At 30.7% G+C, this 16,273-nt stretch overlaps 2 protein-coding genes across 2 annotated transcripts; one reads left to right on the forward strand and one right to left on the reverse strand.

Moving 5' to 3' along the window:
* The first annotated feature begins 516 nt into the window (after nt 1-516).
* On the forward strand, nt 517-2,033 carry LOC124911792 (kirola-like). The gene is made up of 2 exons (XM_047452310.1): nt 517-703; nt 1,757-2,033. The coding sequence occupies exons 1-2, from the start codon at nt 517-519 to the stop codon at nt 2,023-2,025; spliced, it is 456 nt and encodes a 151-aa protein (XP_047308266.1). The 3' UTR covers nt 2,026-2,033.
* An 11,800-nt stretch (nt 2,034-13,833) lies between these two features.
* Nucleotides 13,834-14,533, reverse strand: LOC124913100 (kirola-like). The gene is made up of 2 exons (XM_047453721.1): nt 14,341-14,533; nt 13,834-14,111 (listed from the first exon to the last, which is right to left on the reverse strand). The coding sequence occupies exons 1-2, from the start codon at nt 14,531-14,533 to the stop codon at nt 13,843-13,845; spliced, it is 462 nt and encodes a 153-aa protein (XP_047309677.1). The 3' UTR covers nt 13,834-13,842.
* Nucleotides 14,534-16,273: the final 1,740 nt, after the last annotated feature.

Below are 16,273 nucleotides of genomic sequence, written 5' to 3' on the forward strand. Positions count from 1 at the left end.
TTATAATATATATATTTATAATTTATTACATTAACTTCTAACCCACCCACCTTTAAATCCCAAATATGTCCCCACTTTTCGTCATACTTGTTTTGAAGGCCGGATCCTCTGTTACTAAAAATCCCCTACTCCTCATGTTCCCTCTCACATGGAAAATTGGTAAAAATGACCTTTTTTTTTTTTTTTTAATAAATACACTTTTATCCCTTCCTATGAGAATGAAAGAGAGCAGACAATATAACCCGGTTCTTGTTTTCATGCAACAACCCAACTTAATTATATTTCATCTATATCCTTCAACTTACGCGATCACTAACAATATTACATAATAAATTAAATTATATTGCTCAAATGATAGGTTTTCATTTTCATTTAAAAATAAGTTTTATTAGTATTTAAAAATAACAGCAAAGTGACCTATTCAAATATCAATCAATATAAATGGCCTTCCATATGACCTATAAACTACTCATCACATTCTCTCTCAATATTTAAAGATCTAGCTATATATCGATCATGGCACATATTTCATTAAAAAGGCAGGTCAAACAAGTGGAGATAAAATCAGATGGAGATGTGTTTCATGAACTATTTAGGTCTAAACCTCATCACATCTCCAACATATCTCCAACTAACTATTTAGATCTTCATGAAGGTGATTGGGGTACTGTTGGTTCGGTTATCTTTTGGAAGTATACTCATGGTATGTATAAATTAATAACTCGTTTAATTTATCGTAAATTTTGGAATAAAAAAAAGTTTACAAAAGTAAGAAAACGATAACATTAGTTTTGGTAAATTTTGGAATAAAAAAAGTTTACAAAAGTAAGAAAACGATAACATTAGTTTTGGTTTGCGTTGATCTTAAAATTTAGTATTAAGTTTGAAACTTAAATATCTTGTATTTAAACCGTATATTGTGAATTTCTTTGTTGTTTTATGTTTTTCTAATAAAATAATTTTATCTATATTTAAAAATGTATTAATATTAAACCTTAGAAGAAAATGTAATTAAATAAAGGTAAATGAATCAACAAATTTATTGTAATTTTATAGAATTTTTAAAATTGAATAATATATAATTCATTTCCAATCATATACAATTTGAAACTAGAACATTAAAAAATATACTCATAACGATAATTTTACATCTCCGTCAAATAATAAAATATTGAATTAGTTTTTAAAATTTTATGATATTATAAATGTTCACGGTGTGTTTTAGGTAAAATTTTAAACTAGTCAAATTGTTATAGTTTTAAATTTACGATAATAAGTTAAAAGTTAAATAGTTTTATGATATTTTCGATTTTACAATTTTATATAATTTTATACGGAAAAAAAATGAATTTTTTTTTTATAAATTTATAAATATACATGTAATTAATATTATAAATATAATAAATTTGTTTAGAGTGTTATTTACTTATTATTATCTAATTAATTTTATACTTAATTATATATATATTTATATTATATTTTTTTTTCAAAATCACCCATTTATTAAAAAAAATTATATACAAAAATTAATTACATATATAATAATTAATATATCACTAATATTTTTGCAAAAGTTTACCATTAAATTTTTTTTTTTGATTTTACGAATTTACATAAATTTTAAGTAACTCTCACTTATGGGGTCTCACTTATGGGGTCATAAGCCAGAATAAGCTTTTTTTTTTATATATTTTAAATGTTATGGTTAATAATTTTTTTTATTATAACAACAAATTTGTGACTAAATGTTTGTTAGATGGAAAAGAGAAGGTGGCAAAGGAGAGAATAGAAGCAATAGATGAAGAGAAGAAATTAGTGACTTTTAAGGTCATTGAAGGTGACCTAATGGAGTTGTATAAGACATGCATTTTCACTGTCCACGTGGACACCCACGGTGAGAACAATCTGGTGACGTGGACAGTAGAGTATGAAAAACTGAATGAGGATGTAGAGGATCTTACCTCCATGCTGGACTTCTGTGTTGCCTTGACAAAGGATATCGAGACTCATCATCTCAATAATTAAGTAATTAATTCGCTATATAATAAATTAAGACTGGGTTTGGACTGGGTTTCCTAAAGTGGAATGGTTTAGTAATATAAAAAATATATATATATATATATAAATTATAAAGGTGGTTAATGACATAAATAAATGAAAAGGGGAGCCTAACTAGTTATGATGAATGGTGTTTGTGAAAATAGTGTTTGTGAAAATAGTGTTTGTTCTGTTATAATATTTGTATGTATATGTACTTGTGAGTTCTATTAATATAAAAATGATTTTAAGTATTTCAGGGTCTTCTAAAATAATTATTTTGTTTTCCATTCGATTAACTAATAATTCAATTGTCTCTTAATGGAAACTATCCATATAACTGTGAGATATTATAAGCAATGTTTAGAATAAATAATGACATTAAAACATAATGAAGATTGATATGGTTAAATGTTGAAAAAAATATTAAATAATTATTATAGTACAATGATAAAATGATAAACATAATAATATTTAAAAATTGAGATAGTTATAAAGATCTTAGGCAGAAGATTAACTTTTACTTTTAAATGAAGATTAATCACAAACAAAAATAAAGTTGAGACTTAAAGATATAACATAAAGTAAAAACAAAAAAATGGTTTCTATTATGCTTGATGCATGGATGAGAATTAATGACTCAATCCATTATATACCCACTAATATAAGAAATAATCATAATTAGCAAAAATATAAAATTATCTTAATATTTTATATAATTGTTCAAATAAATAAATGATAAAACATTAAATACGATGTTTTTAAATAGATTATGTCAATATCCCCTCAAGATTAGAGGTCGCCGGTGTGCCGTTACGGTCTGGTCTGGCATGCCCACGACCCGTTTTTGGACCAGTCCAGCACGACATTGGTAGTTTTGACAGGTCATGAGTCAACACGGTAACATTTCATGCGCCGTGCTGGGTTTGATTGTTTCGTCCCGTCCTGACCCGCTAATAGCCCGTGGGCTATCAACGAATAAGAAGGCAAAAAAATAACATTAACAGTAACATAAATAACGGTAATATTTTAACAAACATTATGAATTGGATATTTCTCTTCATTCTCAAATCACTTATTCTTCTCTCAATTATATTTTCTCATTCAATGATCTTACTTTCAAGTTTTCACTCTCAATTATTATTTCTCACTTATGATTTCTACTCTCAATACTCAATTTTACAAATATTCCGTTATTATATTTTATAGCTTTTATTTTAGTTCCTATCTTAAGTATCTATAATAGCATCTTGTTTAGATAACCACTATACATATGTATATAAGAGAAATTATTAAATCATATCTAAATTTAATTATTAATGATAAATATAAACAATATTTAAATCCATGTACTTGTAATAAAATAAAATGAAATTAATGAACTTATTAAAAAAATTATATAATAAATATAAAATAAAATATTTTTTATTACTTAACCAACAAACTCAACAATCTCAAATTCAAAAAATTTTTAAAATGAAGATGACACCCCTTTAAACATGTTTATTCATATCGTCCATCTCATGCTAGTAGTAATAACTATGGCGTTTCGTCAGATTCGTTTGACGAAATTGCCGCTTATAATAATATTTTTAAAGAAGATTCAATATCTGAAATTGATCTTCTAAAATGGTGGGGAGACCCCCTCCCGTATATACTATTCCTTTAGAATAAACATTCTTTGGTTACAAGATATTGCTTAGTTCGAAAAGGACGAATATGATAGAGTCGAATGTGCAAATGTGTATTCTTTTGAAGGATTGGTTCGATGCGGAGATTAATTAACAATATTAAGGTTGTATAGGAGAAACTGAAGACACATTCGATACCGATTTCGACGAGGGTGTATTAGACAACAATTAATTCTAGATTACATCAGATCTAATCCAAGGTATGTTACAACTATGTGAGGGTCTGATTCTTACAAATTTGAGGTACGCAAATTTGTAAGATACGTAGGCAATTCGAAAGGGTGCGACCCCATTTTTTTAATAATGATTTTATAAGCCTATCAAGGACATGTTGCACGACCAGGCACGACATGACCCGTTGGGACTGTTGAGTTATGGAGCCTACACTTATAATAAACTCTACAAGTGTTAATTAGAGTTTATTGGGTTTGTATTTGGTTTGGGCTTGGACATGACCAAAAGTTATTTAGGCTTATTACCTGAATGTTTACCTTATAAATATGTGATTATTAATGGTTTACAAAGTGAAGACATAATTCTAGAGAGATAAAGTGTGAGGCAAAAACTATGTATTCCTACTTCTTCTTCATAGTGAAATCTGGTGGTGGCTGAAGTGGACGTAGCTCAATTTGAGTGAACCAATATAAATCTTTGTCTTATGGTGTTCTTCGTTCTTGCATTTTTACAAATTGTTTCAAGCTGGTCAGATTTGGGAGATACAAATCCTAACAACTGGTATTATAGCAGTTAAGCTAGATCCGAGCATTGGAAATGATGGTAAGTGAGAAAAATATATAAGACATGGGATTGGAAGATTTGATGGGACAGACCTTCTAAAGAATGTAGATTGAAGATTATCTCTATGGAAAGAAGCTTCATGTTCCTTTGAGTGAGAAACCAGAGAAGATGGATGAAGCTGAATGAAAACTCCTTGATAGACATGTTTTGGGAGTTGTCCGATTGATGCTAGCCAAGACGGTTGCTCACAATGTAGCAAAGGAGAAGACCACCATGGGTCTGATGAAAGCTCTTTCTGATATGTATGAGAAACTATCTGCTAACAATAAGATACACTTAATGAAAAGACTCTTTTACTTAAGAATGGTTGATGGTATTTCTGTCACTACTCATTTGAATGAATTCAATACAATTGTGAATCAATTGCTATCTGTTGAGATTGATTTTGAGGATGAAGTTTGTGCCCTGATTTTGTTAGCATCTCTACCAAATAGTTGGGAACATACGAGGGCAATAATTAGTAATTTAGTTGGAAATTCTAAATTGAAATTTGTTGAAGTCAGAGATCGTATTCTTGCTGAAGAGGTTCGTAAAATTGATTCTGGTGAAACATTCAAAAGTTCTGCTCTAAATGTGGAAAACAGGGGTAGAGGTAATGATACAAATTTTAATTGAGGTAATAGCAGATCTATGTCAAGGAGCAGGAGGGGTCAGTCCAAGTCTGGGAAGACATTTGAGTGCTAGAATTGTGGTAAACAGGGTCATTCAAATAGGAACTGCAAAGCACCAAAGAAAAATGGTGATGATAAAAATGATACAGCCAACGTTGTTACATAATCTGTCACTGATGCCTTACTTCTGTTTGTTGATAGCTCGATAGATTTATGAGTTTTGAACTTAGGAGCGTCTTTCCACATCACTGCTCATAGAATTAATGGAGAATTATGTGGCTGGAAACTGTGGGAAAGTTTATCTCGCAGATGGTGAGCCACTGGATATTGTTGGCATGGGGGTCATCAAATTGAAGATGGCAAATGGTTCTGTTTGGAAGATTAATAATGTGAGACACATTACAGGTTTAATAAGAAATCTGATCTCTGTTACATAACTAGATGAAGAAGGTCACAATTTCAGTTGTGGAAATGGTGAATGGAAGGTGACTAAAGGAGCAATTGTTGTTGCTCGAGGTCACAAAACTGGAACTTTATACATGACTTCAACTTGCAAAGAAACAGTTGCTGCTGTAGTTAATGATTCGAAGAACAGTGAGCTATGGCATTGCGGGTTGGGCCATATGAGCAAAAAAGGGATGAAAATTCTTTTGAAGAATGGACAGATTCCAGAACTAAAGTCTGTTGAACATCAGTTATGTGAAAACTGCATTATTGGAAAATAGAAACGGGTGAGTTTCTTAAAAATTGGGAAGGAGCTCAAGAAAGAAAGGCTAGAGTTAGTACACATTAATGTGTGGGGACCTGCACCTATTTCTTCTATTGGCGGATCACAATACTACATGACGTTTATAGATGATTCGACAAGAAAGGTATGGGTATATTTTATAAAGCACAAGTCTGAAGTATTTTCTATTTTCAGGAAATGTAAGGCTTTGGTTGAAAATGAAACAAATCAAAAAGTTAAGTGCTTGAGATCTGACAACGGATGTGAATATATCAATTCTGATTTCAAAGAGTATTGTGCTGTAAATGGGATCGGTATGGTGAAGACTGTTCCCCGAACGCCTCAAGAGAATGAAGTAGCTGAACGAATGAATCGAAAATTGAACGAGCGTGCTAGAAGCATGAGATTGCATGCAGGACTGCCTAAAACCTTCTTGGGAGAAGCTATTAATATTGCTGCCTATTTGATAAACAGGGGACCATCTGTTCCTCTTGAATTCAGAATTCCCGAAGAAGCCTGGAGCAATAAAAAGGTAAACCTTTCTTATTTGAAAGTGTTTGGTTGTTTATCATATGTTCATATTAATGAATGTGATAGGATCAAGCTTGATCCAAAGTCTAATAAATGTTTTTTCATTGGTTATGGTGATATCGAGTTTGGTTATCATTTCTGGGATAATCAAAATCGGAAGATCATTCGTAGCAGAAATGTTATCTTCAATGAACAGGTTCTCTACAAAGATTGTGTTGGAAAGACATCAGATGGTGATTCCAAGTTGGAAGAGACTAGTAAAATCGATTTGAGAGAATTTTAAGCTGAATATATATACCAACTGTTGCAGAAGAACAATGTGTTGTTGAAGATGAAATTGTTGAGAACGTGGCCCTAGAGGTAAATCAGCAAACACCGATTGTACAGTTTAGAAGATCGTCAGGAATCGAAAACAAGTTGAGAGATGGTCTCCATCTCTAAACTATATCTTGTTGACAGATAGAGGTGAACCTGAATGCTATGGGAAGAAATACAATCTGATGAATTAGTTAAGTGGGAGTCTGCAATGAAAGATGAGATGGACTCTTTGATGGTGAATCAGACTTGGGAGCTCACTGAGCTACCAAGGGGAAAGAAAGCACTTCACAACAAATGGACTGTCAGGATTAAAGAAGAACATGATAAAACCATGAGGTACAAGGCAAGGTTGGTTGTGAAAGGATTTCAATAGAAAGAAGGTATTGACTACAATGAGATCTTCTCTCTAGTAGTTAAATTGATGACAATCAGAACTATTTTGAGTTTGGTTGTGAAAGAAGACCTTCATCTTCAACAAATGGATGTCAAAACTGATTTTCTTCATGGTGATTTAGATAAAGAGATTTATATGCGACATCTAGAAGGATTTGAAATGAAATGAAAAGATGAGCTTGTGTGTAAACTTCAGAAGAGTCTGTATGGTTTGAAATAGGCTCCAAGGCAATTGTACAAGAAGTTCGATAGCTTCATGAAAAGTAACAATTTTCTAAGGTGTGCAGCTGATCATTGCTGCTATATCAAGAGATTTGATAAATCGTACATTATTCTACTCCTCTACGCTGATGACATGTTGATTACTGGAGCAAGCTTGTATGAGATTAACAAGCTCAAGAAAGAGTTGTCTGAAAAGTTTGCAATGAAGGATTTGGGTGCTGCTAAACAAATCCTTGGGATGAGAATTTTCAGGGATGAAGAAGTTCTCAAGCTTTCACAAGAAGAATATGTGAAAAAAGTTCTTAGCATGTTCAACTTGTATAATGCAAAACCACTTACTACCCCCTTAGTTAGTCACTTCAGACTATCTAAATATCAGTCGCCTTCAAAAGAGGAGAAGAAAAATTACATGGCCACTGTTCTGTATGCCTCTGTCATTGGTTGTATTATGTATGCGATGGTTTGCACAAGACCATATATAGCACATGCAGTGGGAGTTGCTAGCAGATTCATTAGCAACCCGGGTAGACAACATTGGGAAGAAGTAAAGTGGATACTACGATACTTAAGAGGAAGTACGAGTCTCGTTTTGTGTTTTAAAGAGTCTAATATGGGTTTAGAAGGATAGGTTGATGCTGACAATGGTGGTAATGTTGATAGTAGGAAGAGCACAACAAGGTACATTTATACTCTGGGAGGTACTGCAATTAGTTGAGTTTCAAAATTACAGAAGATTGTTGCTCTTTCTAGTTATGAGGCAGAGTATGTTGCTGTGATAGAGGCTGCTAAGGAGATGATGTGGTTATAACCTATTTTATGAGAATTAGGTCAAGACTACGAGGGAAGTGTGTTGCGATGTGACAGTCAGAGTGCCATTCATTTGGCAAAGAATCCTGTTTATCATGGAAGGACGAAGCATATACAGGTTCGTTATCATTTCATCCGGCCAGCTTTAGAAGATGGAGTATTAACTCTTGAGAAGATTCTCGGGAGTAAGAATTCAGATGATATGTTGATGAAAAGCTGTGACAAATAAGAAACTGAAGTTGTGTGTAACTTCAGTTGGTCTTCTTCATTAAGACAACGGATGGAAAGCCGTCACCGATCGAGAGATGATGAAGTTAGTCTCCAAGTTGAGATTGTTGAGTTATGGAGCCTATACTTTTAATAAACTCTACAAGTGTTAATTAGAGTTTATTGGGTTTGTATTCGGTTTTGGGCTTGGGCTTGACCAAGAGTTATTTAGGTTTATTACATGAATTTTTACCCTATAAATATATGATTATTAAGGGTTTATAAAGTGAAGACTTAATTCTAGAGAGATAAAGTATGAGGCACAAACTCTGTATTCCTTCTTCTTCTTCATAGTGAAATCTGGTGGTGGTTGAAGTGGACGTAGCTCAATTTGAGTGAACAACTATAAATCTGTGTCTTCTTGTGTTCTTCTTTCTTGCATTTTTATAGATTGTTTCAACCTGGTCGGATTTGGGAGATACAAATCCTAACAGGGAAAACAAGACACGACACGACACATGCCAACAGGTCGAACTGGGCCGATATATTTTATTGTTCGACATAGTGAGCACGACACAATTAGCATAAGGCGCGGCACGACATATCACGTATCACTATTTAGCCGGTGCCGATCTCTACTCAAGATGGACATCTTGAAAAATAATATTAGATGAGAGATGTTTAAATGCTGAAAACTTTAGAGTTTTAAAAAATATATATGATTCAAAGTCGATCTTCTTTCTTTTAAGTTCCATGTTTTAGAGGAATTTTCAAAGATTTTGTCTCTCCAATCCAACATTTTTTGAACAACTTTTGAATTATTTTATACTATTCTTTGATTATCTTCATTAGTTCATTTTTATCATCTAAAAATTGAGTATTAGTTGTATATATAAAATGATTCATTCATTTTCTTAGAATTCTTCCACCAATCCAATACCATAAAATTTGGAAACATTGATCTTTGTTGTGTCCTTTCATCATGTAAACATACTACATTCTTATTGATTTGAGGTCATCATTAAAATTTCTTGCCTTCTTGAAGTTTCTTCCACTTGGATTTCTAATGAACATGGATAAATGTTGCTTTAACATTCTAAAAGTTGATTTATGTTTTCTTCTACACATTTAAAAATATTGTGTATATTTTGTAAATTGTTGATTAGAGATCAATCATTATAATTGAATCCTTGATGTTCTTAAAGGAATCACCCAGATCTTTTTATTTAATGTAGGTATTTTTCCTCAGTTGATATTGTGTTGGGACATTATTGTATTCATAACAAACTTTGATCTCACCCCATAATACATACGAAGTTACACTACTCTTAAAGGGTACATTATTCTTTATGTCGATTGTGTTCATTATCCATGTTCTTACTGTTACATTAACCATCCTCCAAAGTATTGTGTTTTAAGGCCCTCAAGAATCTTGCAAGAACCATTTACGAAGCATGTCTTCATTTTTGATAGTAGACCAAGTTGAATACTAGTACTCCATTTAAAGTAGTTTAGTCGAATTAGAATCGTTGATGTGAGAATAATTGACTCTCCTTCATGTAGATATAGATAATTATTCAGATCGCATTTTCTTTTCTACCATATGTCCTTGATAGCTAAAATCGTGTTAATTTTCATTCGAATTGGGTTAGGGTTCTGACTAATTGATTCTTCGACAACAACTTCTACCTAAAAAAAATAATCGATAAATCTTAAAACTGATTAGCTATTGAGCTATTCTCACAATATAGAGTGAAACTTCCCAATAAGTTAGAGATGGTTTATTCATTAATTGAGATTATTATTGTATAATATATGCAATATTATGTTTTCTCTAATTTGGGTATAACCATTTTTGAATAAGTCTACTCAACTTACTCGGTTATTTGATAAATTTTTGTAATTTTTCATTTTGTTTGACCATTGGTTCACTAGTAAAAAAAGGTATATGGAGACCATCTCCACCGATTGGTTGTAACACCAATCGATATTATTAGAATATTACCGATTGATATTAAATCCAATCGATATTATGCTAATAATACTAGCATAATACTGATGGGTGTTATAACCAATCAGTAAAAGTCCTTATATAATCATGAAAACCAATCGTTATAGCCCCTAAAACCCCACGAAAAAAGGGCGGCAATTTTGCCACATTTATCAAGTAATTGTACCGATTGGTTTGAAAACGAATCGGTAAAAGCCATTTAATTATCTTCTCTCTACTTTTACCAGATCAGGGCCTTAGCTCTTGTCGTCACTACCTTCTTCCTCACTAGACTCTTCGATAAATCATCTTTCTCATCTTGCAACTCTAATTTCTCCGATTTATCAAATGAAGAACGTCGTCACGCGGTTCATTTTTCTGATGGAGGATCTCTCTCTTGGCCGGAAAGAGGATATAGTTCCGATCTCTCACTCAAAATATACATTTACTATGAGAACTAAATTGATGGTTTAGGAGTTCTAATGCGCGACCGCAATGTCAAGATCTCTGATGATGCTTGTGTCAAAGGTCAATGTGGAACTATAGTGAATTTTTTTTCTATGTTTTTGTTATCAAATAGTTTCTGATGCATCTTAAATTAGTCTTAGTGCTGTTTATTCATTCCTTGATTTCTCTTTCAAAATCAAGGCATAGAACAAGAATTAAAGAGGAGGCAGATCTTTTCTTTGTTCCGAGTTGTGCTAAATATTTTCTTATGATGGGTGGTTTAACTGATAAAGAGATCAACCGGACTTATGTGAAGGTGATTCATACTTATTTTCTATAGATTTAGGTCAATTATAGTTCATTTTCTTTACAATTGATCATTATTTTACTATCAAGTATTGAGTCGAGTTCCATTTTCAGTCTATCTAGGGCCACAATCATATCTTCATTTTTCCAAGGTACCATAATTTAATTGTTTTGATTCATCTCTTACAAACGCATTTACAATACCAATCGTTGCTTAATTCAAGTTGTTAAAACTAATGTTGATTCTTTTCTTATTCATTGATAGTGGTGCTGAGTCTCACTTGTTTAGACCGGTGCTACATACTTAAATTGCTCTATAATACTCACTCTGGAGGTAAATCAAATATAATGTTGGTTCGATCTTGTAAATATGAACCAATTATTGTCCATCCTTGTTATTGGTTGTGTTAATCATTTTAAAGTTAATGGAATAAAAATCGGGCCTTGAAATGACCTAATTCGAAAAATCCCAAATTTTAATCTAAAAATAGTTTCTAAAAACTGATAGTTGTAGAGATCGATTAATCATGATTAGACTTAAGACATTTGTTCTTCATGATCATATTAATCATCTGCAACTTACAGATTATGTTTCCATGATCAGTATCAAAAGTTATAGAAACTGCAATTTTGGACCAATTCAAGAACATTCGGTTCCCAACAACCGAGTCTTGTAGGACCGGTACTAAGAAAAAGGATCAAGCATCTTCGCTTCGGAACAAGACCAAGGACCGGTGTTCTTGAGTTAGGACCGAGACCTAGGACCGATATTTTTGAGTTAGGACCAAGACTCAAGACTAGTGTTCTTGAGCAAGGACTGAGGAATCCGACCGAGGTTTCTAACCTATGACTGCGATATTTGACCTAGGACCGAGCCTCCAGACCACCCTGGTCAAGACCGAGCCCGTTCGAGCCCAAATCACCAAAACCAAACCCCCAGCCCTTATGACTCCGGTCATAAGGCATGTTTGTTTCCAATTTTCAAAATCTAATTTTTTTTAATTTTGAACTCTAATCCATTTTCAAATAATTCCAAAAGGTTAGAAAATGATATTTAAATAATTTTAAGATATTTCCTAAACCAATATTTTGTCTAAGTCCCAGTTTGGAATTTATTTTTAAATTCTAACATTTTTCTGATATTTTTCAGGGTTTTTACTCAGTATTATATCAATGCAATCGCAAGTATGCTCTTTTAAATAATTCTGTACAATTATTTACGCAATCTAAACCTATCATTGTTTAGGACCCCATACTACTAATTCAAGAAAATAAATGTTATGAATAAATTTTATAATAGCCAGCCTTTATTTATTTTAAATTTAAAACCGTCATTTGATGGGTGCGAATGACATAACGCGAAAACTCTTTCACGAGTGTAGCCAAAAATCAAACCCTTATAGAACTCTGGTATAAAATACGTTTATACATGTATACCTTTGTACTGTTTTTTCTAAAATCATTTGGCGACTTTGTTTTTCAAATAAATAATCTTTTAATTAGTTATGTTTGATTAATTTAAAATGGGGGCTTTGGTAAATTGTTATTTATCCCCTAAATTATTAGAGTTTGAAAAAATAATAATTTTATAATTAATTTCAAAAAGCTCCAAAGTATTTTCTAAATTCTTTTAAAATAATATTTTTTTTAAAACAAAGATTATCTGTCACGCAAATCAATGTTAAAACGCATCGAACCTCGAGTCACCCTGTGATATTTTCTTTATTTTGCCACGTTTTGACCGAACACGTACTAAGCTACGGGGAGCAATTTGTGGGAGAATAACTCCATGAATGAGGATCCTATCAATATAGAAAAAAATGTCCATTTTTCTCGATCAATGGATCTCTATTTGGGTTACAAAAATAAATTCAATATTTTAAATAGAATCAAAATCAATAACTATGAAGTGAAGTCAACTTCTAACTTCACTCTTTTCATTAACATTTGCATCAAAATCAAATACTAATAACTAATTATAACTTTTCTCATTTGTTTCATTAATTTTAAGTTTATGTATATCAATCTTGATTACAAATATTAGTTTTTCTAATTATTCTCATGGATTTGTTTCGACATTTGATCTCAACTTCATTAGATAAACCCATTAGATAATCAACTTCTAGACTGTAAATTCTCATAGTCAAAAGATGTGATTTTGAACAACATTTTATTTCATCTATATTATTTTAAGCCTTTCATTATTTCAAGCCACCCATAATTTCAAGCTAAGGAAGGCTTTAATAATATGTTTTACAGGTAGTTTGATGTAAGTTATTTATCGATTTTTATCTAAATTTTTTATATCATATAATATTTATTTTTACTATTCAAATCACTTAATTCATTAACTAAAATACTTTTATTTTATTTCTATAAAATTTAAATTTTAAATTAAAAAAAGGTTTATTCAACAAATTAAAAATTCAAATAACCTATCCTTTAAACCAACATTTTTTTTAATAAAAATTCAATTAAAACTCTCAAACAGCCAACATAAAAAAAAAAACCTAAAGAGAAAATCGAATAAATGATGAATGTAATGAAAAGGAAATTAAATAATTAATGTACACACTCAAATACTTATATATTAAGCTCGAAACAAACATAGGCCCTTTTCAATTTATTTAGGCATCATATATTATCCACAAATAAGATAATACTCACTTTTAGGCAATACAATCCAAACACGGTCTTATTTTATTTATAAGCTTCCTTAGTTAATTAATTAATTGCCAAGGCTAATTAATTAATTCATTAATTATTAAGATGATGAGTCTCGATATCCTTTGTCACGGCAATACATATGTCCAACATTAAGGTGGGATCCTCTACATCCTCATTCAATTTTTCATATTCTACTGTCCACGTCACCAGGTTATTCTCTCCGTGGGTGTCCACGTGGACAGTGAATATGAATATCTTGTACAACTCCAACAGGTCACCCTCGATAACATTAAAGGTCACTGATTTCTTCACTTCATCTATTGCTTCAATTCTCTCCTTTGCCACCTTCTCCTTTCCATCTAACAAAAATATAGTAACAAATTGGTTTTGTTATAGTGAAGAAATTATTCATATCCATGGATGAATATGAATTATAACTAAAGTAAAAAAAATTAATTTTCATGGTTCAAATATTAGTAAGATCTCAAAATAATAGTAAAACATAACAAAAACATAAGTTAGGTATGTGATTAATTTGTTTTTAGTCTCAATTCTATAATAAATTATAAATGAGTTATTAATACTTACCATGAGTGTAATTCCAGATAATGACGGACCCAATAGTTCCCCAATCGCCCTCGTGAAGATCCACATTCTGGACGTTAGTCGGAGACATCTTGGAGATGTGATGAGGCTTAAACCGAAAAAGTTCATGAAACACATCTCCATCCGACTTAATCTCCACTTGTTTGACGAGTTTTGATAATCCAAGATGTGCCATGATCGATGGATTTATTATCTCTAAATGTTGATAGTGTAGTGAAATTGGTTGGTTCTTTTTGGGCATGAGTGGTGATTTATACAAATTGATGTCAACCACTCAAATAGTAATATTTTAAAATAATATTAAAGAGATTTGAAGAAAATTAAAACCAATAATTTGAACAAACTAATTAATTTGGTAGGTATAATTTCATTTCCATATTAAAAATATGGATAGCAGATATAAACTCCATCTATATTTAATTTAGTTTTAAATATATCTCTATATATAATTTTGCTTAAAATTGCTCATTTAACATTTATTTTTGAGGTTATTTCAAAGTAACGATCGAAATTTAAACTCTTTTAATAACTAATTTAAAACTATTAATTATTTAATCGCCTAATTTTGAGCTTATTTTAACTAATAAACTTATTCCGTCTTCAAATCAAATTATATTCATTTTCATTCTTAATCCATTCTCACTAAAATATTACCGTCATTTTAGTGTAAAACCCATCTAACCGGTCGATTCAAGCATATTACGAGTTTTGTATTACGATATAATATCTTTATCATATTATTTATATTTTAACTATATGATTATCGAACATCTTCCAAATCTTCAACATCAATATTCCTTATTACATAAAGATGATTTTAGGGGCACAACACAAACACACAATATCTCAATATGGAAGAGACGAATGACAACATCGTCGTCGCTTTAATCTGCAACATCGTTGTCCGAAAATTAAACAGAATCGATCCGTCATCGTTTGAAAATTTAACAAGAATGTTTTTCGTATTAGAATTTAGAAAAAGAAAAAATAGATATAACACATGTCAGTGTGCATATTTTCAATACAAATTAACATTTTTATAACAATTTTAATGGTTTTAAATATTTAGAATATAAATATGAACAAAAATAAATATATAAAGAATAATTTCAAACAAAAATAATTATAAAAAAATTATTTTAAACCAAAATAAATGTAAAAACAATAATTTAAAATAAGATAATGTAAGTGATTGTAAACTTATATATATAAATATATATATATATATATATATATATATATATTTATATATATATATATATATATATATATTTAAAAATACTAAATTTGACTGTGTAATTTCTAAACTAAAAAAAACATACTAAATTATTTCTATTTTCGTTTTTTTTTTCTTATTACAAAATTAAATGGATTTTCTTATATTTATAATTTTTGTTTCTAAATAATCTACTCATAGATTTATAATAAACTATAAATGGATTTTCTTATAATAGATAAACCCAGATAAAAAATAGTGACCATGACAATTATTTCTACTGCTATCATTCATGCTTCCGTACGTTCTATTATTTTATTAATGTGCTCATAAATTATTTGGTCGGTTGTTCCCCAAGGAGTGGTTGAAAATTAATATATAGTTATATCATATATAGGAAAAATTATTTAATTCGGAAATCTTATTTTCTTTCTTATATAATTAGACATAAAAATGTATATATGCCCCCAGTGAGAAATATTAACCGGCATTAGTAACAAGCTTATAAATGAATTATTAAACTTCTTCCTCTAAGATTAGAAAACATTAGAAAGGGACCCTGAGAAATTATGAACTTTATCTTGGAAGGATTTTTTTTAGAGGGACATGTGTTTGAAAAATTTATGATCATGAAGACATGTGTTTGGGTCTAGTAAATTGTATTGGATGACATGCAAGTTATTACATGCACATGTTCTT

The sequence above is a fragment of the Impatiens glandulifera genome, chromosome 8, assembly GCF_907164915.1.
Source record: "Impatiens glandulifera chromosome 8, dImpGla2.1, whole genome shotgun sequence".
In the NCBI taxonomy this organism is placed as follows: Eukaryota; Viridiplantae; Streptophyta; class Magnoliopsida; order Ericales; family Balsaminaceae; genus Impatiens; species Impatiens glandulifera.